The 24,578-nt window shown below is 31.8% G+C and overlaps 2 protein-coding genes across 3 annotated transcripts; one reads left to right on the top strand and one right to left on the bottom strand.

Annotated features, from left to right (window-relative positions):
* Positions 1-855: 855 nt before the first annotated feature.
* Positions 856-17,757, bottom strand: LOC143078009 (uncharacterized). Of its 2 annotated transcripts, XR_012979001.1 has the most exons (3): positions 17,507-17,757; positions 16,504-16,569; positions 856-1,604 (listed from the first exon to the last, which is right to left on the bottom strand). XR_012979001.1 is itself a non-coding variant. In XM_076253039.1 (2 exons), the coding sequence occupies exons 1-2, from the start codon at positions 1,952-1,954 to the stop codon at positions 919-921; spliced, it is 744 nt and encodes a 247-aa protein (XP_076109154.1). In that variant the 5' UTR covers positions 1,955-1,967; the 3' UTR covers positions 856-918. The 2 variants fall into 2 exon arrangements, 1 of the variants encoding a protein (XP_076109154.1); XM_076253039.1 differs by lacking the exons at positions 16,504-16,569; positions 17,507-17,757 and adding an exon at positions 1,897-1,967.
* LOC143077997 (uncharacterized) lies at positions 9,952-23,299 on the top strand. Its single transcript, XM_076253035.1, has 3 exons — positions 9,952-10,080; positions 21,827-21,895; positions 22,343-23,299. Exons 2-3 carry the CDS (start codon positions 21,838-21,840, stop codon positions 23,224-23,226), a joined length of 942 nt encoding a protein of 313 aa, XP_076109150.1. The 5' UTR covers positions 9,952-10,080; positions 21,827-21,837; the 3' UTR covers positions 23,227-23,299.
* The last annotated feature ends 1,279 nt before the right edge of the window (positions 23,300-24,578 follow it).

Below are 24,578 nucleotides of genomic sequence, written 5' to 3'. Positions count from 1 at the left end.
TCATGTATCGTTTTATATTAAGGAACGACCATATAAATCAAATTGAGAATGGAAATGGTGAATGTGTGAAAGAGACAACTACCACACCATCGAGCAGGCAACAGCCGGATTCTACCAATAGATCTTCAATGCAGCAAGAATCTCGCTCTTCCGGAGCCGTTCTTCAGATGGCTCCTAAACAAATATGTATACTAGTTCAGTGATAATAGATATCTTCTTTTTTATAGTCATACTAAGTACACAACAAACTAAAATTAAAAATCATACAAGAATAACAGAGGCAAGAGCCTCCTGACTTGGGACCGGCGCAACAATGTATACATATAACAATTAACAAATAAACATATTATTTCCAGAGGTAAACAGTTTTCGCAATTAAAATATATCCTCATACTTTTTACGTTATAATTCAGGTTCCATGTATACATCTGTTTATAATCAAATATTTCTATGCTAATATATTTTGCTTAATCGGTTTTTGAAAAGAAAATCGTGAGTTTTCCGTTTTTGTCTAGCTATCAGGACGTTTCCAGCATCATAAATCTGAAATTATTTTATAGTTATTTTAGAATTCAAATCAATGTAGAACTTAACAAGGAATTGTATTTTCTTTGGCGAAAAAAGTTTTTTAAATTATTGTTTATTTTATGTTTTTTGTGTTTTACGAGATACTGTAATTTAAACAAATCACCGTACATTTTATTCAATTGCTGCGTGCTTTTGTTATCTTTATTCATATCCGTTTTTATGTCTGTATGTAATTATATTTTTTCTGATTAGTTTGATTTGACGAATGACTTATCAATATTATTGATGAAATAACGAAAAATCTATACAATAACAAAAACTGAATGCAATTTTTTATTTTAAAAAGGATAGCAAAAAGTGTTCATAGTCTGGATTTCGGTGATCACTTTTTCATGGTGAGTATCCATTAGACAGTCTTCTTCTACAAATCCTGTGACAATTAACAGTGGCACAGTATCTGTTTGTTGGACAATCTCCATCACTAAAACAGTCGTTTTTGCAATCAGTTTTTCCTCCTACCACTGACTGAGAAACTAGTCCTGAACCTGAAGTACGACCTGATCCACTACGTCTGGACGAAACAGTATCTAGAACAACACGCCCACTTCGTCCAGAACTGATTGCGTCAAGAATATCTGCACCTGAATGACCAGCCACTCCATGGCCACTACCAATAGTTTCCAAATGAGAATTTCTTGACAGATCCACATTTCTAGCCAGACCAGATGAACCAATTCGGCTACCAGACGTGAAATGATCATTATCGTCAGATAAAGCACGAGACAAACCAATTGAAGAACCTCTTATGATTCCAGATACAGAGGTCTTGCCTCCAACAGAAGCCCCAGACAGTCCTCTACCGGAAGATGAGCCGTGTGTAATAAATTCACTGCCTATTCTATGAGATGTTCCAACATTTCTTGATCCTGCTCGTCTGTTTGCATCAATAACATCCAGTACAGAAAGAGATCCCTCACCACGACGCCTGTTTATGTTTCTACCAACTGTGTTTTCGACCAGTAAAACCTTCTCCACTCCATGTCTATCTAATGCATGCTTATCCGAGGGTGCATATACTGTAAAATTGAATATCTGACAATTTATGTGATTTTCATGAATTGATTAATTGGAAAAAAATACTAAGGACTATTTTTATTTAACAATACAATAATATAAAGTATTATGCTAATAAAAAAACTACACACTTTTAGCAAAAGAACGTTGTTATAAGCAATTGCAGAGACTGTTCGGTTTCGGAAATATTAGAACATTCTGTGTTATTTTTTAAATGTTATCTACACAATTAAAACACTTTTATTTGATACAGTTTATAAATTTCGGCTAAAACACATTGAACATTTTTCTTACCGGCTGCTGTTATTGTGGTAAATGCCATAAAAACGAAAATGGTCTGGAATGTCATCATTCAAGTCTGAAATTTAGAGTGAAAATATCCTTACTTACAAAATAGCAGTTCAAATAATTTTATACGACTTATGTATATTGTGGAAATAAAGTTTCAATTTATACATGCAATATGATTTTAAAGAGAAATTATGTTCACATTACAAATTAGAAAGATACATAGGATGTGTATTCACAAATTTACGAATGCAGAAAAAGAAACTTGCATAACTTGCACTGATTGTCAAGTATAAGTATAAGATAAACATATACCTTTACAGTATTTAAACATAAGAAACAAACATTACTTTGAATGAATAATAACTTGAATATCTCCAATAATTATTTCATATTGAATTAACCTTCCGATAGATTTTAAAACACAGTAAATATAAGTTATGAAAATAAATTATACTTTGAAGCAGTATTGTGTTACTGAATCTAAATTTAAATTACTGAGATCAAAACCAAAATATTGAACTATGCATCACACTTAAAACTTTATAAATACAATTTTCTTAATCTTTAATAACTTATTTCTTATCTTTGTTAATATGGTACTTATTAACATTGTAATATCTTTCATATTTATTTATACCAAAAAGTTATGATTCTGCTTTAATAATTTCTTACCTTTGTTTCGAACAATTGGAATTAATTCTAATGAATAATGTTTTATTTCTTCCGAATCGTTCTTTTATACCGTTTTCAATTATATTGTTCATAATACACATGTACACAAAGAAAATTCTAAGTTAACCGCAAATGATGAATTTGTAGATTATAGGTGCACTTATAAATGTCACACTGTCGTAGTACTAAGGAATTGCAATATATGTAAATAAAAAGAAATGTTCTCAGGGTCAATGACACATATTTGTTTCCTCCTACAATCGACATAGTTTTCATTACGTCATAATACATGTACGTGTTATAAAAATTAAATGTAATGAAATATTGTTTTAGACTATTGTTAATGTTATCAAATTAATGTATTTGATATCAATTTTGGTAGTAGCCAGAGACTTGTACAGTTTGAAAAAAAAAATAATCAACTGAAGTCTTTCATTTCCTTAAAGACGATATTATTATTTTCTTCGATATGCTTGGAAAACCGCTGCTTAAAGGTTATCTAGTTGACGTTAGATAACTATTTTAAGTAATTATAAGGATTTCATTTAAATCTAATACGCGATACTAGCGATTTTTCTTTTCTTTCATTTTCTCGAAACCCGTTGCTTATAGGTTGTCTAGTTGACGTTGGGAAAATCTTCTAAGTAAGATAATTATTAGGATTTCAATCTAATACGCACTTATTGCGATTAGTCTGCATTTGATTTACTAGAATTATCTAAACAGGCCTAGGGTTCAAATAAATGACAGTTACGAATTTTACGAAAATGGACACTATTAATTCAAACAAAGTTGGGTCAAAATTGGGCATGGTCAGTTTTGTATTGGGATAAAATAAATCTTCCTGTTTCGTTGCGTGTCAACATTTTATGTTTAATGTATATTTAATGATAAATCCTTTCATCAAGTATTGAGAGAACCTTCTTGTGTCGTTGCGAGTTAACATTTTTTGTTAAATTTAATTTTTCAGGTGGGACAAAACGTCTCCAGAGCAGTGACTTTGATCAAGATGGTTTAGTGTAGATTTTCAGTGTAGATGCGACTCTTTAAATTCCTTTTTTGATTTTTATCTTGAGTTGTATTTCGATGCAATTTAATCATGGATAAACTGTGTTAGTTTCCTTTATTCAGACACCTTCAATCTAAATCAACAATATAAATATGTAACAAGCTTCCTAATCTTGAAAGAAATGAAAGAGTCCGAAGGTACCATTGGAACATCAATAACTTATATATTTAGAGAAAATGACAGCGCCATACAATAATGAATATAAAAAGACGAACAAGTTTATAAGTGTGTTACATTTTAATGTTTTGTCGTTGTTCTGCTCTTGTATTTAATGCGTTTCCTTCAGTTTTAGTTTGTTTACCCACTTTTTTTTTGTCCATAGATTTACGAGTTTTGAACAGCGGTATACTACTGTTGCCTTTTTTTAAAACTACATAAAACCTAAACATCCTAAATATATGGGAAATTTTTCTTGGGTGAAAAAAAGTAAAATCACAAAAAAAAATGAACTCCGAGGAAAATTTAAAACGGAAAGTTCCTAATTAAATGGTAAATCAAAAGCTAAAACACACGAAATGAATAGACACAACTGTCATATTTCTGACTTGGAACAGGCATTTTCATATGTAAATAATGGTTGATTAACCCTTGTTTTATAGCTAGCTTAACTCCTCACTTGGATGACAGTTGCATAAATTTCCATTATATTGACAACGATGTGTGAACAAAACAAACAGACATAAAAGGTATAAATGTCAAAAATACGGGTACAGCAGTCAACATTGTGTTATAATCTTAATCATTATAAAAACAAACAAATATGTAACAAAGAAGCACAAAAGGACATATAGACAAAGCACATAAGCAAAAATGAAAGACAAACACACACATTTTTTCCCATAGAATAATAACTCAATGACGTGGTGTATAACTACACAGCCACGTCAAATTGATATCACCAAAAATAGACCAACAGTAAAAGTAATACTGTAAACCAACTTATTTCGTGGATACTTATTTCGCGTATTGCCCTTTTTAGACCATTTTGCGATTCTAAAATTTACTTGAAGTTAAATAATGTAAAAATCCAATTCTTACATATCCGCGACGATTTATTAATGTTTATCGGTTAACTGATAATACAGGTTTAATAAAAGTTAAAATTCTGCATCTATTTTCCAGTCCTCCCTTTTTTCTTTGCATTCTGAACTTTGACCGTGTCTGTCATGTGACGTTGTCGTACTATGACGTCACTTCTAAATTTTCTAATGTTTGAACGGGAAGCTTGTTCAAAATTGTTTTTGTAAAATCCAGTTCCATCCTCAACACAGATGAAACCTCAGAAAAGAAATAGGCAACCGCCTACTAGTTTACGATCTGTTGCAGAGAAAAATGCTACTTCTAAGCGTTAAAGACCAAACGTTAGTAAAAGTCATGTGCATTCTGATCCAAAAAGACCCATGGCTCCTCGTGGGAATCCAAACATTATTTCGGCGGGTAGTCATTCAACTCAAGTTATGGTAAACGCAAGCGAAGACGACATTATTGCCTCCAACCAAAACCAAAGTGACCGTGCGGAGTTGGACCCTGTGACATCAGCTATTCCTGGACCGTCATCTTCGAGAGTTCCGATGTCGAGTACAGATTCTCAGCGACCTGAATTGTACGATGTCACCACAACAGTCAACAGAAGAGCAGCCGATAATGATTCTAGTATAGTTTCCCAAGTCGAGATGGTCCCATCGATTCAGGATATTCATGGTATGTATACGCATACAGGGGACCAAAATCCCCCCTTTTATCGTAGTAGGAGGCCCCAGTCGCTAAATACAGGCTCGCACTCCGCCAGTAATGAAATTTTCCTAGTTAATCACATTCCGGAAAGCATCCCTAGCATATTTGATCCGATTGGGGATCATATTCCGTTAAAGATTTAGGAGAAAATTTGGCGAGGTGAGTTTATTCATTTAGGTTTATTGCTAAAATCTGCTTCAGTTTTGGGCTTTGTTTCAACTTTGGACGGCAATTTCTTTTTTTTAAAGGAGGTGCCCTGACTGTAGTTAAAAAAAACCACATTCTTTGAACAATATAGAAATTTGGACTTCGGTCTTTATGATTTATATAATGGCAATTATATTAGAAAAATGGCCTATGAAAGCCCAAGAGTATTTGAAATATATGCGAAGCATTCGATTAGCGTCGTATAGGGGTACTAATAGTGGTTTGGCCGTGTACGATGATCATTACCGACTAAAAAAAGAGCGCTTTCCATCATCTTCCTGGGGTGTCATTGATCAGGAATTGAGGGTTTTGTGCGTGGTGACAGGGAATGTCAATCAGTTATCCTCGAATTATCAATCAGCAAGGAATATGACATAAATTAGTATGGTCTATACAAATTGATGTGTTCTCATGTTTTATAGCTTACTTATCGTATTCTGGTTTAACATCATCTACAATCAATACATACATAATACTTATCCGGGATTAGCCATAAATCATAAACTGACATTACATGTACTTTTATAGTTTTTAAATGTTAGAGGGAGTTCGAAGGAATAGTTCCAAATTATCAGATATTCGCGCTCCTGTTATTTTAGAAATTTGCACAAAAATATACGATCACTACCATCCGTTTGCTCCTCTCACGAATCTTGTCTGTTCGCTTCTGCATTTAGTCTTGCATTTTTTGCTTTGTTAAGATTAGGTGAGCTCACGGCCGATACGAGTACATATATTTTGGAGCACACACAATTTTCTTGAATGATCTGCCATTGAAAATTTCAAATAATAAATATGAATTACATTTGAAGATTTGTAGTTCGAAAGCTGATCAGAGAGGTACTTCAACGACATTGGTTATTCCTCAAAGGATAGCAGATCTTTGTCCTGTGAGCATGTTGCGTGCCTTTTGGGGAATAAGATATCCTGCTTCTGACAAACCCTTGTTTTAACATTTTAATGGGTCTCCATTGACTCGTTTTCAGTTTATTTCTATACTTAAGAAACCCCCTTTATTTTTGTTGGGATGTTTGGTTTTCTGATGAATACACTAGTTACATTCGGATTTGATAGATTTATAGATACGAAGATTTTCGAAGCTGTATTAATATGGCCTAGCGTCAGTGTGGGGTCGTGCTCCTCGTTCACTTTTATCTTCATTAGAAGAACTTTTGTTACTTCTGTTACCAGTTGAACACCTACTTGCCAATATTAAAAATGCCGGCGGTTTGTATCGTCTTCTTGCCAGACCTCGTTTACTGTTTTTTCCACTGCGGCCGATATGATTCCACATAAGAATTTCTTGAATTATTTAGTATTAACTTAAGGAGTTGCAGAATGATTGCCTATGAGACAACTCAACTGTAAAAACAACGTTGGTATTAGCATCTAAAGGTACCCGTACAACCTTCAACAATGAGCAAATCCGTTACGATATGCGGCCTGTTTTATTCCACAATATTTTTTGAATTATTTTAATCTTTAATTAAATTTGCGTTATTTTTCTACTCGCAAAAGTCGCAAAAACAAATCTCTCTCGTAAATTAGTTGATTAAGAGTATAAATAAAAAAAAAGTAAAATATTAAAATAACACGTTATGAAGATGATAAACAACTTCAGTATCCATATTCTACTTAAAGACCATCATTTTAGATGTCGATACGGAAAGATATCAACAAGTTTTTGGTAAACGGTGATATAAAAGTACACCTATCGCAAGAGAGAACAACCAAACATATATTCACACTTTAGACCTTTTTCTTTTGACAATGAGTTTGGTTCCAATGCCAATTTATAGACATTAATACAGACCACAGAACAAATTAGCGAGAAAATTACAGATTGAAGTAGGGCCTAAAACGTTTCAACAGACCGGGTTGAAAAATAAATTACATGACTCATAAACCAACAACGAAACGCGAAAGTATAACCACAGTTTTTACTTGATCCACAGTTTTGTGTAATACTTCATTGTAAGACTGGCGTTCTTTTCTAATCAATGTAAAATATTCAGTTTGCATGAAAAAGATGTTTAAAAGGCATGATGTTTAAGACACTTATTTGAAGTGCTAATCCTGTAAATTGAACAGAGTCAAACGTCTTTACGCCATTGTTGATAAATGTAAAAGGTAATTGTTATTCTACACGGGGGTTTATATAGGACTTTTTATATTCTGAGTATTTTCAGTTTGATTGGCCTTATATCTGATATGTGTTTGTATTTTTGTTTAGTAAACAAATTCAATAATATTTCTTCAATATATGCAATAGTATAAAGTGTAAGCAATTTTGTCTCAAAATTCAGTTTATTTTTAATCTACACAGATTAGTTAAAAATTGTTTTTTACCTGAGATCGCCCGTCGCCCCGGTAATGGTGGGTTCCCTGTTGCAATTTGTGTAGTTTTCTAGTTCTAGATTGTGTTTTGTATACTGTTTTTGTGTCGGTTTTTTTTGTAATTTTTGCCGCGATGTTCTTTAGTTTTTTCTCTCTCTGTGGATGAAAACATAAAAAAAAATGACCATTCTATCATGTAACCAAAAAATTATCTCTCAGCCAAAAGATATTGCAAAATTAAACAAATAGAAGAGTTGATTTGTAACCCGGATTTGTTATCTCAATCGATAAATGACTTTCGAACAGCGGTATACTTCTGTTGCCTTTTTGTAACTTATTCGGTATTCAAGAACTTGCAGCTCCTACTCAGACTTTGTAAAACGTCACCAGTGTCTGAGCAGAAAGTTGATGAACCAGGGGTATGTCAAAGAACGTCTCGTCCTTTTTCTAAATAAATTCATCGTAAGGTACCAAGAACTTGTTGATAAATATTCCGTATCAACTTCACAAATAATACAAGACGGTCTTGAAGTATAGATTTTGCGTACTGACGTTGTTTATCATCTTAATAACGTGTTATAGTATTCTTTTATTTGTCTATATTAATTTTACTTTTACTGTTAAGTCAGTTTTTAGAGATATTCATTTGACGGGACTCTGTGTTTATGTATACCATCATACTTTGAACGACAAAATAATTTTATTTATTAATATTACTTTCACTTATGTATCTTGTCATACTTTGAACGACAAGACTATTTTATTTATTAATACTACTTTTTCTGTTAAGTCTGTTTTTGTGATATACATTTGACGTGACTCTTTACTTATGTATCCCGTCATACTTTGAACCACACAATTGTTTTATTTATTATTATTACTTTTACTGTTAAGTCTGTTTTTGTGTTATATCTACTTTACGTGACTCTGCATTTATGTATGCCGTCATACTTTGAACGACAAAATTATTTTATGTCTACCTGTGCGAATTTCAAACGCGCACTTTTACACCAGTACTGAAAACCTTCCATTCTTTAAGGGTAGATTTTACATAGATAAATAAGCAAAATGAGGATGTTAAATTTGATGTATGCCTTTTTATGCTTCTCCGTTACATTTGTTGTTTTTATAGTGATTAAGATGATAACAATGTAAACTGTTGTACCCCTATTTTTGACATTTTTACTTATTGTGTCTGTTTTTTTTTTTTGTTCCCACATCGTTGACAATGTAATGGAATTTGGTGCGATTGTCATACAAGTGAGAGGTTTAGCTAGCTATAAAACCAGGTTCCATCCACCATTTTCTACATAAGAAAATGCCTGTATAAGTCAGGAATATGACAGTCGTTATCCATTCGTTTGATGTGTTTGAACTATTGATTTGCCATTTGATTCGGGACTTTCCTTTTTGAATTTTCCTCGAGTTCAGTATTTTTGTGTTTTTACTTGTTAAAACCTAAAACAGATTTGTAAATTGCTTTTCAATTTTCAGATTGGCGATAACAATCATAATATTCAATGCAGAGTAATATTCAATGACGGAGCATAAAGAAAACAGATGCAAAATACATGTCACTAGAACTGTTTTTCTAAATTGTTCAATTGTTTGGTTTTAAATTAGGCTGGATCTCGTCGTTTTTGTAAGCATACGCTCAAGGTTTGTTAAATCAGATACGTTCTAATGATTACTGCGTTTCAAAAAACCATTCGCACAAAATATCAAGCAGTGGTTTTCAAGAAATTTCAATTTAAAGATAAAAATATCATTACCATGAGGTAATACAAGGAGTTCTGTTAGTTTTGAAACAGTACAAGTCTCTGATTACAACAAAATTAATAAATTCAACCATATTGTTGATAAGTCAGAATAATATTTCGTAAAAACTTCATGACATAATGACAAATGTGTTTAGTAGTAGGAAGAAAACGAAATGACCCTGTGTACAGTTGTTTTTATAAATAAGCATAATCCAAAACTGAATAGAAGAATGCAGGTGACATTTAAAGTTTGAAACATAATTAACAAATTCATCATTTGCGGTTTATTTACAAATTTCCTTGTGTGTATGTCAACTATTAAAAACATATTTGAAACGATATAAAAGAACGATTCTGAAGCAGTACAACAATATTCATTACAAATCATTTCAATTGTTTTAAACAAAGGTAAGACATATTTTATACATACATATATATTATAAATAAGAATGATAAAGATACAAAGCAACATTTATGCTATTCTGACAAAGATCAACAAGAAAACATTCATTGAAGAAATAGAAAAAGGCATAAATAAAGTTAAACATACTATAAGGTACACATGATTCAATTCTAACTACATTTTCTGTATGTTTAAAAATGTAATTTCTGTGATAAAAAGCAAATGAAGAAAATGCAAGAAAGAAACATCGTTAGATAAATTAATTAAGAATGGTAGATCAAAACGTGTGCTAGCTTTGCTCAACGTTTCTTTCTTTTTTTGAATATTTGGAAAAATTGAAAATCAAGAGACATATAAATAATAATTCCAGTAACATATAATATTAATCCTGTTGTTTTTCAGAATCTCAGAACATGATGCGATTCCAGGCTATTTTCTTTTTGATTGCATTGACCACAGTAACACTAGCCGGTATGTAAAATATTCTAATCGCTTCTTGCGAGTTTGTAGACTATTTTAAAAGAAGTGGTTTGGGTGTGAAGATACAAAAATCTAAATGACTTACAATAAAAAAAATCCTTAAAAAGATATAATGTCAATACTTAAGAAGATATTTACTTACATCTACATATTTTTGAATATTTTACAAGAACATTTCACATAAGGTTTTCTCTTTTTGAATTGGTTCACATTTGTCATATGAGGTCTTTTATAGCTTACTATACGGTATGAACCTACATCTGTGCTGAAGCCGTACGTTCCCTTAAGTTGATGCTCTTGAACTTTGTACTTGTTTGGTTTTATCAATATTTTGATATGAGCGTCACTGATGAGTCTTATGTAGAAACGCGCATCTGGCGTACTAAATTACAATCCTGGTACCTTTGATAACTATTGATAACATTCTAGTCATTTCATCTTTAGTTGATAGTTATATCATTGGTAAAAATCCCAGAAACTTTATATTTACCTGTAAACAAGAGTTAATTTTTATTGTTCTGTATTACTAGACTTGTGAAATATAACACGTCAAATATTTATTTTATAGTCTACGCACCCACAGACAAACATGCATTAGACAGACATGGAGTAGAAAAGGTTTTGCTGGTTGAAAACACAGTTGGAAGAAACATAAACAGGCGTCGTGGTGAGGGATCTCTTTCTGTACTGGATATCATTGATGCAAATAGACGAGCAGGATCAAGAAATGTTGGAATTAATGGAATAGGCAGTGAATTTATTACACACGGATCATCTTCCGGTAGAGGATTGTCTGGGGCTTCTGTTCGAGGCAAGACCTCTGTATCTGGAATCATAAGAGGTTCTTCAATTGGTTTGTCCCGTGCTTTATCTGGCGATGATGATCATTTCACGTCTGGTAGCCGAATTGGTTCATCTGGTCTGGCTAGAAATGTGGATCTGTCTAGAAATTCTCATTTGGAAACTATTGGTAGTATCCGTGGAGTGTCTGGTCATACAGGTACAGATATTCTTGACGCAATTAGCTCTGGACGAAGTGGGCGTGTTGTTCTAGACACTGTTTCTACCAGACGTAGTGGATCAGAACGTACTTCAGGTTCAGGATTCGTTTCTCAGTCAGTGGTAGGAGAAAAAACTGATTGCAAAAACGACTGTTTTAGTGATGGCGATTGTCCAACAAACAGATACTGTGCCACTGTTAATTGTCACAGAATTTGCAGAAGAAGACTGTCAAATGGATACTCATCATGAAAAGCCTATCACCGAAATCCAGACTATGAACACTTTTTATATCTTTTTTAAAATAAAATATTGCATTGTATAGATTTTTAGTCATTCGTCAAATAAAATTAATCAGAAAAAATATAACAGCATACAGTTATAATTATAAATATGAAAAAAGATAACAAAAGCATACAGCAATTGAAAAATGTTTGGTGATTTGTTTAAATTACAGTAACTCGTAACACACTACAAAACATAACAAAAACAGTTATAAAAAACTTTTTTCGCCAAAGCAAAGACAATTCCTTGTCAAGTTCTACACTGATCGTAATTCTGAAATAACTACAAACATTCTTAGAATTTTTATGTTGGATACGCGCTGATAGCTAGACAACACGGAAAACTGAATTATAACATAAAAAGTATGAGGATATATTTTAATTGCGAAAGTTGTTAACCATGTTTACCTTGGGAAATATGATGTTAATTTGTAAATTGTTATATGTATACATTCATATGGTAGGTCCTTAATATAAAAAGACACTAAATGAACTAATTTTTATCTAGCTCTGGGATATAGATTTCAATCATTGTTGAAGGTAATTCTGGTGCATATAGTTGTAAATTTCAACATTGTTACGTGTATGATGGATATTTGTCTTGTATCGGTATTCATTCCATATCTTATATCTTTATTAATAAGACAGGTACAAGTCTTCTAGATGCACTCGTCAAGGTCTCATGATTGATAACTACCTGACCCGAACACTTTTTTTTTATTGAAATGTCATAGTATACATTATTATATGTGTTAGAAATCATACATATAGCATGTATAGTCTTTCAAATCATGAAAATAGAATAGCTCATCATAATCAACATACGCTTCTATTATTCTATGTTATGAAACATACGATACTTTTCTGATTTTATTTCACTGTAGAATAGAAAATTATATTTGTATCTGCAGTCTTTAAAAACAAATCGATCAATATCAATAAATATAGTTTAGATTATGTGTTATGCTTAAAAAAAGATCGTTTATCAAACGGCTTTAAAGATATATAAAAGTACCAAAAAGAAAGAAGAAAGATTAATCTTTCAAATTGTGATAATTTCATTATGACATAATTATAATATAATTAATTGTTATGTAATAAGTTGCCATATTGTGATGTCCATACTTGAATGAATTTAGCTCTGTTATTCCTGGCATTTCAAAATATTTTAAAGATTCTTGCACAACACAGTTTGACAAAACTGTGTCTCATATATCATATATTTGTTTTCCAATTAAACATATTTAGTTGTGGTAAAACATTCAGTTTCTAGCAAGTTGTCCCTTCATGCACACATTAATTATATATGCTGAGTGCTCCTCTTTTTGAAATAAGAACATTGATGTATTATTGTCATTTTGTTTATTTTCTTTAGTTACATCTTCTGACATCAGACTCGGACTTCTTTTGAACTGAATTTTGATGTGCGTATTGTTATGCGTTTTCTTCTGCATTGGCTAGAGGTATAGAGGAGGGTAGAGATCTCATAAACATGTTAAACCCCGCCGCATTTTTGTGCCTGTTCCAAGTCAAGAGCCTCTGGCCTTTGTTAGTCTTGTATTATTTTAAATTTTAGTTTCTTGTGTACAATTTGGAGTTTAGTAAGGCGTTCATTATTACTGAACTAGTATATATAGTTGTTTAGGGGCCAGCTGAAGAACACCTCCGGGTGCTGAAATGTCTCGCTGCATTGACGACCTGTTGGCGACCTTCTGCTGTTGTCTTCTCAATGGTCGGGTTGTTGTCTCTTTGACACATTCCCCATTTCCATTCTCAATTTTATTGATGTCTGATTTACAGACTAGCCACAAAGTTTTTTTGTTAGGTTTAACCATATACTGTAAATTCAGAAATTATTGCGATGTTTTTATTATTGAGAAAATTCGACAGGGTTATAATCACAATAATAAAAACTCGCATTTTGAAAGTTTTTATATGAATCAAACAAGATTTTTCTGAATATCGCATATATTAAAATCGTATTTTAGTGTAAAATGACAAAATCGCAATAATAAATGCACGGAACTTAAAACCAATTTATATAATAAACTGCTTCGCTGAGTGCAGCTGGATACGCCCGCAAAAATAGGCATAATATTCAAGCTTGATAAAGGTCTGAGTTTGGATTGTAATTAAATATTTAAAATATAACAGGATTCGGTTTCTGTTGTGCAATACACTGTGCTATTGCGCATTGCTTAGTTAATCAGTTGTCAGACTTTGAACAAATAAAATTCAATTTCTTCTCAATGTCATATTTGAAATTTATGAAAATCAATAGAGTGATTACATCAATATCTATAAACAAGTCACAAAAATTTCACGCTAACTACTGAAAGCACTTTTTAGTTATTGTGACATAAAACTGGAAAATCCTCCTTTTTTATGAATAAACCCCTGTAACTCGGAAAAGTAAAATTTAAAATTTATAAACATCGAAAGAGAGCTTTGCAGTACTTAAATTTCAAGTACTGTACAATACAGGTACCTAAATGCTACAATACTTCTTTAGAAACAAAATAGTACTGAATATCAGAAGTATATTACCAGTACTACTGATTTGGTACAGAAATAGTACTTATGCAAAAGTGGCTGTGTAAGCCTTTTACTTGTCTATTGAATATACAGATTAGATATGGAATGACTGTTAATAAACAATTATCCATCACACACGTAACAATGTTCAGATTTACAACTATATGTAACAGTATCACCTTCAACAATGATTGAAACCGATACATAGTAAGCTAAAAATTAGTTCATGTATCGTTTTATATTAAGGAACGACCATATAAATAAAATTGAGAATGGAAATGGTGAATGTGTCAAAGAGACAACTACCACACCATCGAGCAGGCCACACCCGGATTCTACCAATAGATCTTCAATGCAGCAAGAATCTCGCTCTTCCGGAGCCGTTCTTCAGTTGGCTCCTAAACAAATATGTATACTAGTTCAGTGATAATAGATATCTTCTTTTTTATAGTCATACTAAGTACACAACAAATTAAAATTACAAATCATTCAAGAATAAATCTCCTTACTTGGGACCGGCGCAACAATGTATACATATAACAATTAACAAATAAACATATTATTTTCCCGAGGTAAACAGTTTTCGCAATTAAAATATATCCTCATACTTTTTATGTTATAATTCAGGTTCCATGTATACATCTTTTTATAATCAAATATTTCTATGCTAATATATTTTGCTTAATCGGTTTTGGAAAAGAAAATCGCGAGTTTTCCGTTTTTGTCTAGCTATCAGCACGTTTCCAGCATCATAAATCTGAAATTATTTTGTAGTTATCTCAGAATTCAAATCAATGTAGAACTTAACAAGGAATTGTATTTTCTTTGGCGAAAAAAGTTTTTTTAATTATTGTTTATTTTATGTTTTTTTGTGTTTTACGAGATACTGTAATTTAAACAAATCACAAATATTTTTTTCAATTGCTGTATGATTTTGTTATCTTTATTCATATCTGTATTTATGTCTGTATGTAATTATATTTTTTTCTGATTAGTTTGATTTAACGAATGAGTTATCAATATTATTGATGAAATAACGAAAAATCTATACAATAACAAAAACTGAATGCAATATTTTATTTTAAAAAAGATAGAAAAAAGTGTTCATAGTCTGGATTTCGGTGATAACCTTTTCATGGTGAGTATCCATTAGACAGTCTTCTTCTACAAATTCTATGACAATTAACAGTGGCACAGTATCTGTTTGTTGGACAATCTCCATCACTAAAACAGTCGTTTTTGCAATCAGTTTTTCCTCCTACCACTGACTGAGAAACTAGTCTTGAACCAGAAGTACGGGCTGATCCACTTCGTCTGGCAGAAACAGTGTCCAGGACAACACGCCCACCTCGTCTAGAACTGATTGCGTCAATAATATCTGCACCTGAATGACCAGACACTCCACGGACACTATCAATAGTTTCCAAATGAGAATTTCTAGACAGATCCACATTTCTAACTAGACCAGATAGACCAATTCGGCTGCCAGAGGTGAAATGATCATCGTCGTCAGATACAGCACGGGACAAACCAACTGAAGAGCCTCTAATGCTTCCAGATACAGAGGTCCTGCCACCAACAAAAGCCTCAGACAATCCTCTACCGGAAGATGACCCGTGTGTAATAAATTCACTGCCTATTCCTTGAGATGTCCCAACTCCTCTTGATCCTGCTCGTCTATTTGCATCAATAACATCCAGTACAGAAAGAGATCCCTCACTACGACGCCTGTTTATGTTTCTTCCAACTGTGTTTTCGACCAGTAAAACCTTCTCTACTCCATGTCTGTCTAATGCATGCTTATCCGAGGGTACATATACTGTAAAATTGTAGATCTGACACTTTATGTGATTTTCATGAATTGACTAATTAAGAAAAAAAATACTGGTGAACTATTTTTTACTTAACAATACAATGATATCAGGTATTATCTTTAATAAAAATAATTACACACTCTAGGCAAAGGAACGTTGTTGTAAGCAATTGCAGAGACTGTTGGGTTTTCGAAATATCAGCTGTTTTAAAGAACATTCTGTGATAAGATATTCAAATGTTATCTACACACTGAAAACACTTTTATTTGATACAGTTTATAAATTTCGAGAAAAACACATTGAACATTTTTCTTACCGGCTACTGTTATTGTGGTCAATGCCATCAAAACGAAAATGGTCTGGAATCTCATCATTTCTAAGTCTGAAATTAAGAGAAAAATTATCCTTACTTACAAAAAAGCAATTCAAATAATTTAATACGAATTATGTAAATAGTGAAAATGATGTTTCAATCTATAAATGCAATATGATTTTACAGAGAAATAAGGTTCACATTACAATTTAGAAAGATAGGATGTATATTTACGGATTAACAAATGCAGAAAAAAGATCTTGATTAACTTACATTGATTGTCAAGTATAAGTATAAGATAAACATTTACATTTACAGTATTAAAACTTAAGAAAAAAACATTACTTCGCATGATTAATAACTTGAATATTTCAAATAATTATTTCATTCCGAATTAAACTTCCGATTGATTTTTAAACACAGTAAACATCAGTTATAACAAATAATTATACTTTGAAGCAGTATGTTGCTACTGTTTTTACATTTTAATTACTAAAATCAATACTAAAATGTTAAATCCGTTTTTTAAATCTTTCAAGACCTATTTCTATCTTTGTTCCTATGGCATTAAATATAATTGTTATATCATTCATACTTATATAATTACATTAGATGTATGTTTCATTACTATACGTTATTCTGATTGGCTAACGGCACATCATGTGTTATTTCTTAAGCTGTTGTATCACTCATTAAAACTTCTCATTCATGATGACACGAGGTCCCACAATAAAGTGCACAGGTAAATGAAATAAAAACTTGATAAAAGGCGTGTTTTCATGATCCTATAGGTAAAAATGTAATTATAAGTATTGAATGCTTTTTTTGTAAATTTATAGGGTTGTAAAAGCGTTGACCGTGCGCACATTTTAAGTATGAAGCGCTTCCGCGCTTCATACAAAATGTACTTCGGTCAACGCTTTTACACCCCAATAAATTTACAAAAAAGAGCATTCAATTCTTAAGTATACCAAAAAGTTATGATTCTGCTTTAATAATTTCTTACCTTTGTTTGGAACAATACGGATATTTTTCAAATGAATAATGTTGTACTGCCTTCCAATCGTTCTTTTATACCGTTTTCATTTATATTGTTTGTTACACACAAGTGCATAAAAAAGTTTTAAGTTAACCACAAATGATGAATTTGTTGATTAAAGGTGCACTTTTAAATGTCACACTGTCGTAGTACTACAAAACTGCAATATATGTATATCTACAGCAATGTTTTCAGGGTCAAAGACACATATTGTTTCCTCGTACAATCGACATAGTCTTCGTTACGTCATAATACATATGCGTATTATGAAATATTGTTTTGACCTATTATTTATGTTTTTAAATAAATTCATGGTATATTTGGTAGTAACCAGAGACTTATACAATATGAAAAAATAATAAACTGAAGTCTTTCATTTCGTTTTAGACGATATTATCATTTTCTTTGAATTGCTTGGAAAACCACTACTTAAAGGTTATCTAGTTGATGTTGGAAAACTCTTCTAAGTAATTATAAGGATTTCATTTCAATCTAATACGCAATACAAGCGATTTGTCTGCATATGATTTACTAGTCTAATCTAAAGAAGGCTCAATTAAAAGTCATCTACGGATTTAAAGAAGAAAATAAAAACTAAGTCTTCAAACAAAATTGAGTCAAATCTTGGCACTGTCAGTTTTGTCTTGGGATTTAAAAAAAAATACTTCTTGTTTCGTTCAGTGTCGACATTTTGTGTTTAATGTAAACTTTCAGAAAAAACATCTTTCATCTTAACTAAGTAATTAGATTTGAAAAACCTTGTTCTTTCGTTTCGACTTAACATTTTGTGTTAAATTTATTATTGCAGGGGGACAAAATCTCTCCAAAAGCAGTGACTTTGATTATGTTGTTTTGATGATCGATTTTGTGAAAGGTCTTAATTTTCAGTGTTGATGAGACTTTCATTTTTTTTTTTGTTATCTTGAGTTGTATTTCGATGCGATTTAACCATGCGTAAACTGTTTTTACTGCCTTTATACAGCCATAATCAACTTAAAACAGCAATCAAAGTATGAAACAAGCATCCTTATCTTGAAAAACAATGAAAGAGTCAGAAGATACAATGGGGACATCACTTACTTATAGTTAAGAGAAAGTGAAAGCGGCATCCAATGATACACATACAAAGAGACGATTAAAAGACAAAACAAGTTTATAAATCACTACACAAAAGTTATACATCCTTAAAAAATGGGAAACTTTCGTGGGTGAAATAAAGTAAAATCACAAAAATACTGAACTCCGAGAAAAATTCAAAACGGAAAATCCCCAATCAAATGATAAAATCAAAAGCTCGAACACATCAAAGGAATGAATAACAACTGGTTTTTCCTGACTTGCTACAGGCATTTTCTTATGTAACAAATGGTGGATTTAACTTTGTTTTATAGCTAGCTAATCCTATCACTTGTATGACAGTCGGATAAAATTCCATTATATAAACAACGATATGTGTACAAAACAAACAGACATTATAGGTAAAAATGTCAAAGATACGGGAACAGCAGTCAACATTGTTTTATAATCTTAATCACTATAAAAAACAATCTAATGTGTAACAAAGAAGCACGAAAAAGCATATAGACAAAGCACATTAGCACAATGAAAGACAAGAATACGAAAAATTACTATAGCAAAAAAACACAATAACGGGATGTACAAGTAAAGAGCCTCGTCATTTAAAACAAAGAAACACAAAAAGGTATATGGACAACGCACATTAGCAAACATGAAAAACACGAATACAAATCTGTTTACCAAAGAACAATAACACAATGACGGGATGTATAAGTACACAGTTGCTTCAAATATAACCAAAAATAGACCAAACATCAAAAGAAAAACTGCAAACCAACTTTTTTGTCGCGGATACTTTATTTAGCGTTTAGCCCTTACTAACCAATTCGCGATTCTAAAATTAACTTGATGAAGAAAATAAGGAAAATAAGTTTTACATATCCGTGACGATTTATATTCGGAACAAAATTCGCGCGTATAAATTAGTTGGCTTATAGTATTTATACAGACAAATAAAAGAAAGCAATAATACGTGATTAAGATGATAAACAACGTCAGTATCCAGAATCTATACTTCAATATCATCGTGTATTATTGGATAAGTTAATACGGACTATTTATCTACAAGGTCTGAGTAAACGGTGATATAAAGGAACCGCTATCGCAGGAGAGAAAAAAACCCAGGTATACACACTTTTATTAGATCTTTTTCATGGGACAATGAGTTTAATTTCAATGCCAATTTATAGACAGTAATTTATTTGACCAAAGAACAAAATAGAGAGAAAATAAAAAATTGCATTAGGGCATTCAACGTTACAAACGACCTGTTTAAAAAATAAATTAGATGATTGTAAATCTTTCATTCCACAGTTTTGTGTATTCCATCATTGTAAGGCTGCGATTCTTTCCTAATCAATGTAAAATAGCTAATTTAAAAGGCATGATGTTTCAGACAGGTATTTGAAGTGCTAATCGTGTAATTTGAGCCAGGTCAAACATCTTTTCGCCACCGTTGATAAATATATAGATGCAGGAGGAATGTAATATACATTTGTTATTTTTAATCGGAGTTTATATAGAAATTTTTATATTCTAAGTATTTTCAGTTTCATGGGCCTTGTATCTTATATGTGTTTGTATTTTTCTATGTTAAAAAACAAGTCAATCATCTTCCAATATATGCAATAGTACAAATATAATAAATTGCAAGCAGTTTTTGTCTCAAATTTAGTTTATTTTCAACCTACACAGATTTGTAAAAAATAGTTTTTCACCTGATATTGGCCTAGTTTGTGTTGGGGTTAGTGATGCAATTTGTGTAGTTTTCTAGGTTGTGTGTTGTATACTGTCGTCCTTTTTTTTGTAATTTTAGCCGCGATGTCCTTTAGTATTTTCCTCTCTCTGGATGAAAACATAAAAAGAAGTGACCATTCTATCATGTAACCAAAATTTATCTCACAGCCAAAAGATATTGCAAAATTAAACAAATAATATTTGATTTATATGTAGACAAATACATATAATGTATTTATAAGTTTTAATGTATTGTAACTTTGAGTCTAAGACAGGATTCTTTTTTCAATTTGAAGATTGGCGATAACAATCATAATATACAATGACGGAGCATGGACAGGAGATATACAAGATACATGAGAACTGGGGTTTGTTTCAGTAGTTCAATTGTTTGGGTTTAAATTAGATTGAAACTCATCTTTTTCATAAGCATAAGATCAAGCTTTGTATAATCAGATACGTTCTTTTAATTCGTTTTTTATGTGTTTTGTCATTTGATTTTGCCATGTGGTTATGGACTTTTCAATTAGATTTTCCTCTGAGTTCAGTATTTTTTTGATTTTACTTCCTTTCTTTTATAACTACTGTGTTTTAAAAAAACATTCGAACAAAATGTCAAACAGTGGTTTTCAAATAATTTTAATTTAAAGATAAAAACATCCATACAATGAGGTATTACAATGTGTTTGGTTAGTTTTTAAACAGAACAAGTCTCTGATTACAACGAAATTAATAACGTGTATATTTAACCTTATTGTTGATGAGTCAAAATAATATTTCGTAATAACTACATGTATTATAACATAATGACAAATGTGTGTGTAGTAGGAAGGAAACAAAATGACCCTGTGTACAGTTGTTTTTATAAATAAGCATAATCCAAAACTGCAAAGAAGAATGCTGGTGACATTTAAAGATTTGAATATTAATTAACAAATCCATCATTTGCGGTTTATTTACAAATTTCCTTGTGTGTATGTCAACTATTAAAACAAATATTTGAAACGATATAAAAGAACGATTCTAAAGCAATACAACAATATTCATTACAAATCATTCCAATTGCTTTAAACAAAGGTAAGACATATTTTATACATACATATTTATTATAAATAAGAATAGTTAATATACAAAGCAATAGTTATGCAATGTTGACAAAGATCAACAAGAAATATTTCATTGAAGAAATAGAAAAAGGCATAAATAAAGTTAAATATACTATACGGTACACAAGGTTCAATTCTAACTACATTTTCTGTATGTTTAAAAATGTAATTTCTGTGATAAAAAGCAAATGAAGAAAATGTAAGAAAGAAACATCGTTAGATAAATTAATTAAGATAGTAGATCAAAACGTGTGCTAGCTTTGCTCAACGTTTCTTTCTTTATTTGAATATTTGGAAAAAATGAAAATCAAGAGACATATAAATAATAATTCCAGTAACATATAATATTAATCCTGTTGTATTTCAGAATCTCAGAAAATGATGCGATTCCAGGCTATTTTCTTTTTGATTGCATTGACCACAGTAACACTAGCCGGTATGTAAAATATTCCAATAGCTTCCTGCAAGCTTTTAGACTATTTCAACAGAAGTGATGTGTATGTTGAATACAAAAATCTAAATACCGAAACAAACAAAAAAACTAATTTGCAAAAAGATATAATCTCAGTACATAAGAAGATTAAATACTAACATCTACATATGTTTGTATACATAAAAGAAAATTTCACAAATGGTTTTCTGTTTTTAGATTGGTTCACAATTGCTATGTGAAGACTTTTATACCTTACTATACAGTATGAGCCTACAACTCTGCGTTCGTACGTGTCCTGCAATTGATAACATTCTAGTCATTTATTTTATAGTGAATAGTTATTTAATTGGTAAAAATACCAGATATCTTTATACTTATATGATAATAAACAAGAGTTCATTTAATTGTGTTGTATGAATACATTTGTGAAAGTCAAATATTTTTTTACAGTATATGCACCCACAGACAAACATGCATTAGACAAGCATGGAGTAGAAAAGGTTTTGCTGGTCGAAAACACGGTTGGAAGAAACATAAACGGTCGTCGTGGTGGCGGATCCATTTCTGTACTGGATGTAATTGATGCAAATAGGCGAACAGGATCAAGAGCTGTTGGAATATCTCATGGAATAGGAAATGAATTTATAACACACGGGTCATCAGCAGGTAGAGGATTGCCGGGGGATTCCGTTGGAAGCAGGACCTCCTCAATTAGAGGGTCATCATCTGGTTTGTCACGTGCATTATCTGACGATGACAGTGTCAGAAACTGTCATTATGGGTGTGGAGGAGACAAATTATGTAGTTCAGGACACAAATGTGTACATGAGGGCTGTAGCAGTTACTGCGTCGACATCTCTTCTGGAAGGATAATTGGTTCATCAGACTCTTTTAAAAGGGGACATACAGGATCAGAAACAATAAGAAGTTCGTCATCTGGATTGACCAGAGTTTTAAGTAATGATGATCATTTATCCTCTGGCAGTCGAATTAGTTCATCTGGTTTGGCCAGAAATTTAGATCTGTCTAGGAATGGTCATTTGGAAACTATTGGTAGTAGCCGTGGAGTGTCTGGTCATACAGGTGCAGATCTTTTTGACGCAATTACCTCTAGACGAAGTGGGCTAGATGTATTAGACACAGTTTCTTTAAGAAGAAGTGGATCAGTTAGCGCTGCAGTTGCAGGTGTAGTTTCTCAGTCAGTGGTAGGAGGAAAGGCTGGTTGCAAAACAGACTGTCATCGTGATTCAGATTGTCCAACAAGCAAGTACTGTGCATCTGTTAATTGTCACATGATTTGTAGAAGAAGACGTTCCAAAGGATACACACCATGAAGAGAATATCGCCGAAATCCATAAATTGAACACTAACCTAATATTTTTTTATAAAATAAAATGTTGAAAATAATTTGCGTTGTTCCATAGATCTTCTGTACCACACTACAAATTTCAGTTTACAAAGGCGTCAAGTCAATCATTATCATAAAATAATTAAACCATACAAATATCAATACATAGAATGAAAATGATACATTGATAGGAGACAAATACAAGTTTTGTAATTTGAAATTATAACGTTTCCTCTTTAAACATAAAAAAAAAAACTTAAAGAAAAAATAAGGAAAAATGCATAGCAAAAACTTGTTCATCACTGCACATTCCCACCTCTGCTAATTTGGCAAGTTTTACACCAATTGATAATCTTAAATATCTTCTTTTAAAAAGCATAGGATAAGTATAATCAATAATCAAATACCATTGACTTATTATACGTTGTTCCCAAATCTAAATACAAACATTAACTTGTAAACTATGTAAAAGTTTCAAAGTCAATGAACCATGAATAGGGGGTGGGGTTATATAATCTCCATGGAAACAATACTTGAAAATGCCAATAAATTTGCATACCAAATATCATTGACTTAAAACATAAGCAGTTCATCTTAAACTGATCTAATCACAAACTAATACATGTAAACTAAGATAAGTTTCAAAGTCATTAGACTGTGACTGAGGGGCTAGACCAAATATTCTCCATGGAAATGAGATGTGCCAATGCTTATACAACTGAATACCAATTAACATTGGCCTACCACTGATGGTTCCCCTTGAACTGACCTAATCATTAACTAATACATGATAACTTAGAAAAAATTTCAAAGTCAATAGACTATGACTAAGGGGGCGGAGCCAAATTATCTCTATGGAAACGATATATGCCAATGCTTCTACAACTGCATACCAAATATCATTTACCTACCACTTGTGGTTCCCCACCTCATAAACTAACCTAATCACAAACTAATACATGTAAAATAAGCAAAAGTTTCGAAGTCAATAGACCATGACTGAGGGGGCAGGGCTAAATAATCTCCATGGAAATGAGATGTGCCAATGCTTATACAACTGCATACCAAATATGATTGACCTACTACTTGTGGTCACCATTAACTAGACCTAATCACAAACTAATACATTGTTGACGCCATCGCTGTCGTCGCCGACGCAGGAAACAGCATACCTATGTCTCACTTTTTGACTCCGTCAAGGCGAGACAAAAATGTACAGAAATATATAAAATGATGGGAATTTAGAGAAACATAATTCTATTCTACGCCTATCTAGCAAGTAAAAAGTGCTAACATGCCAGATCCAATTGTAATATAAATTTGGTTGGTATTACTTTA

This window comes from Mytilus galloprovincialis, chromosome 1, assembly GCF_965363235.1.
Source record: "Mytilus galloprovincialis chromosome 1, xbMytGall1.hap1.1, whole genome shotgun sequence".
Taxonomy (NCBI): Eukaryota; Metazoa; Mollusca; class Bivalvia; order Mytilida; family Mytilidae; genus Mytilus; species Mytilus galloprovincialis.
The sequence above is the reverse complement of the archived record's forward strand: the minus strand, read 5'-3'. Positions and strand labels throughout refer to the sequence as shown.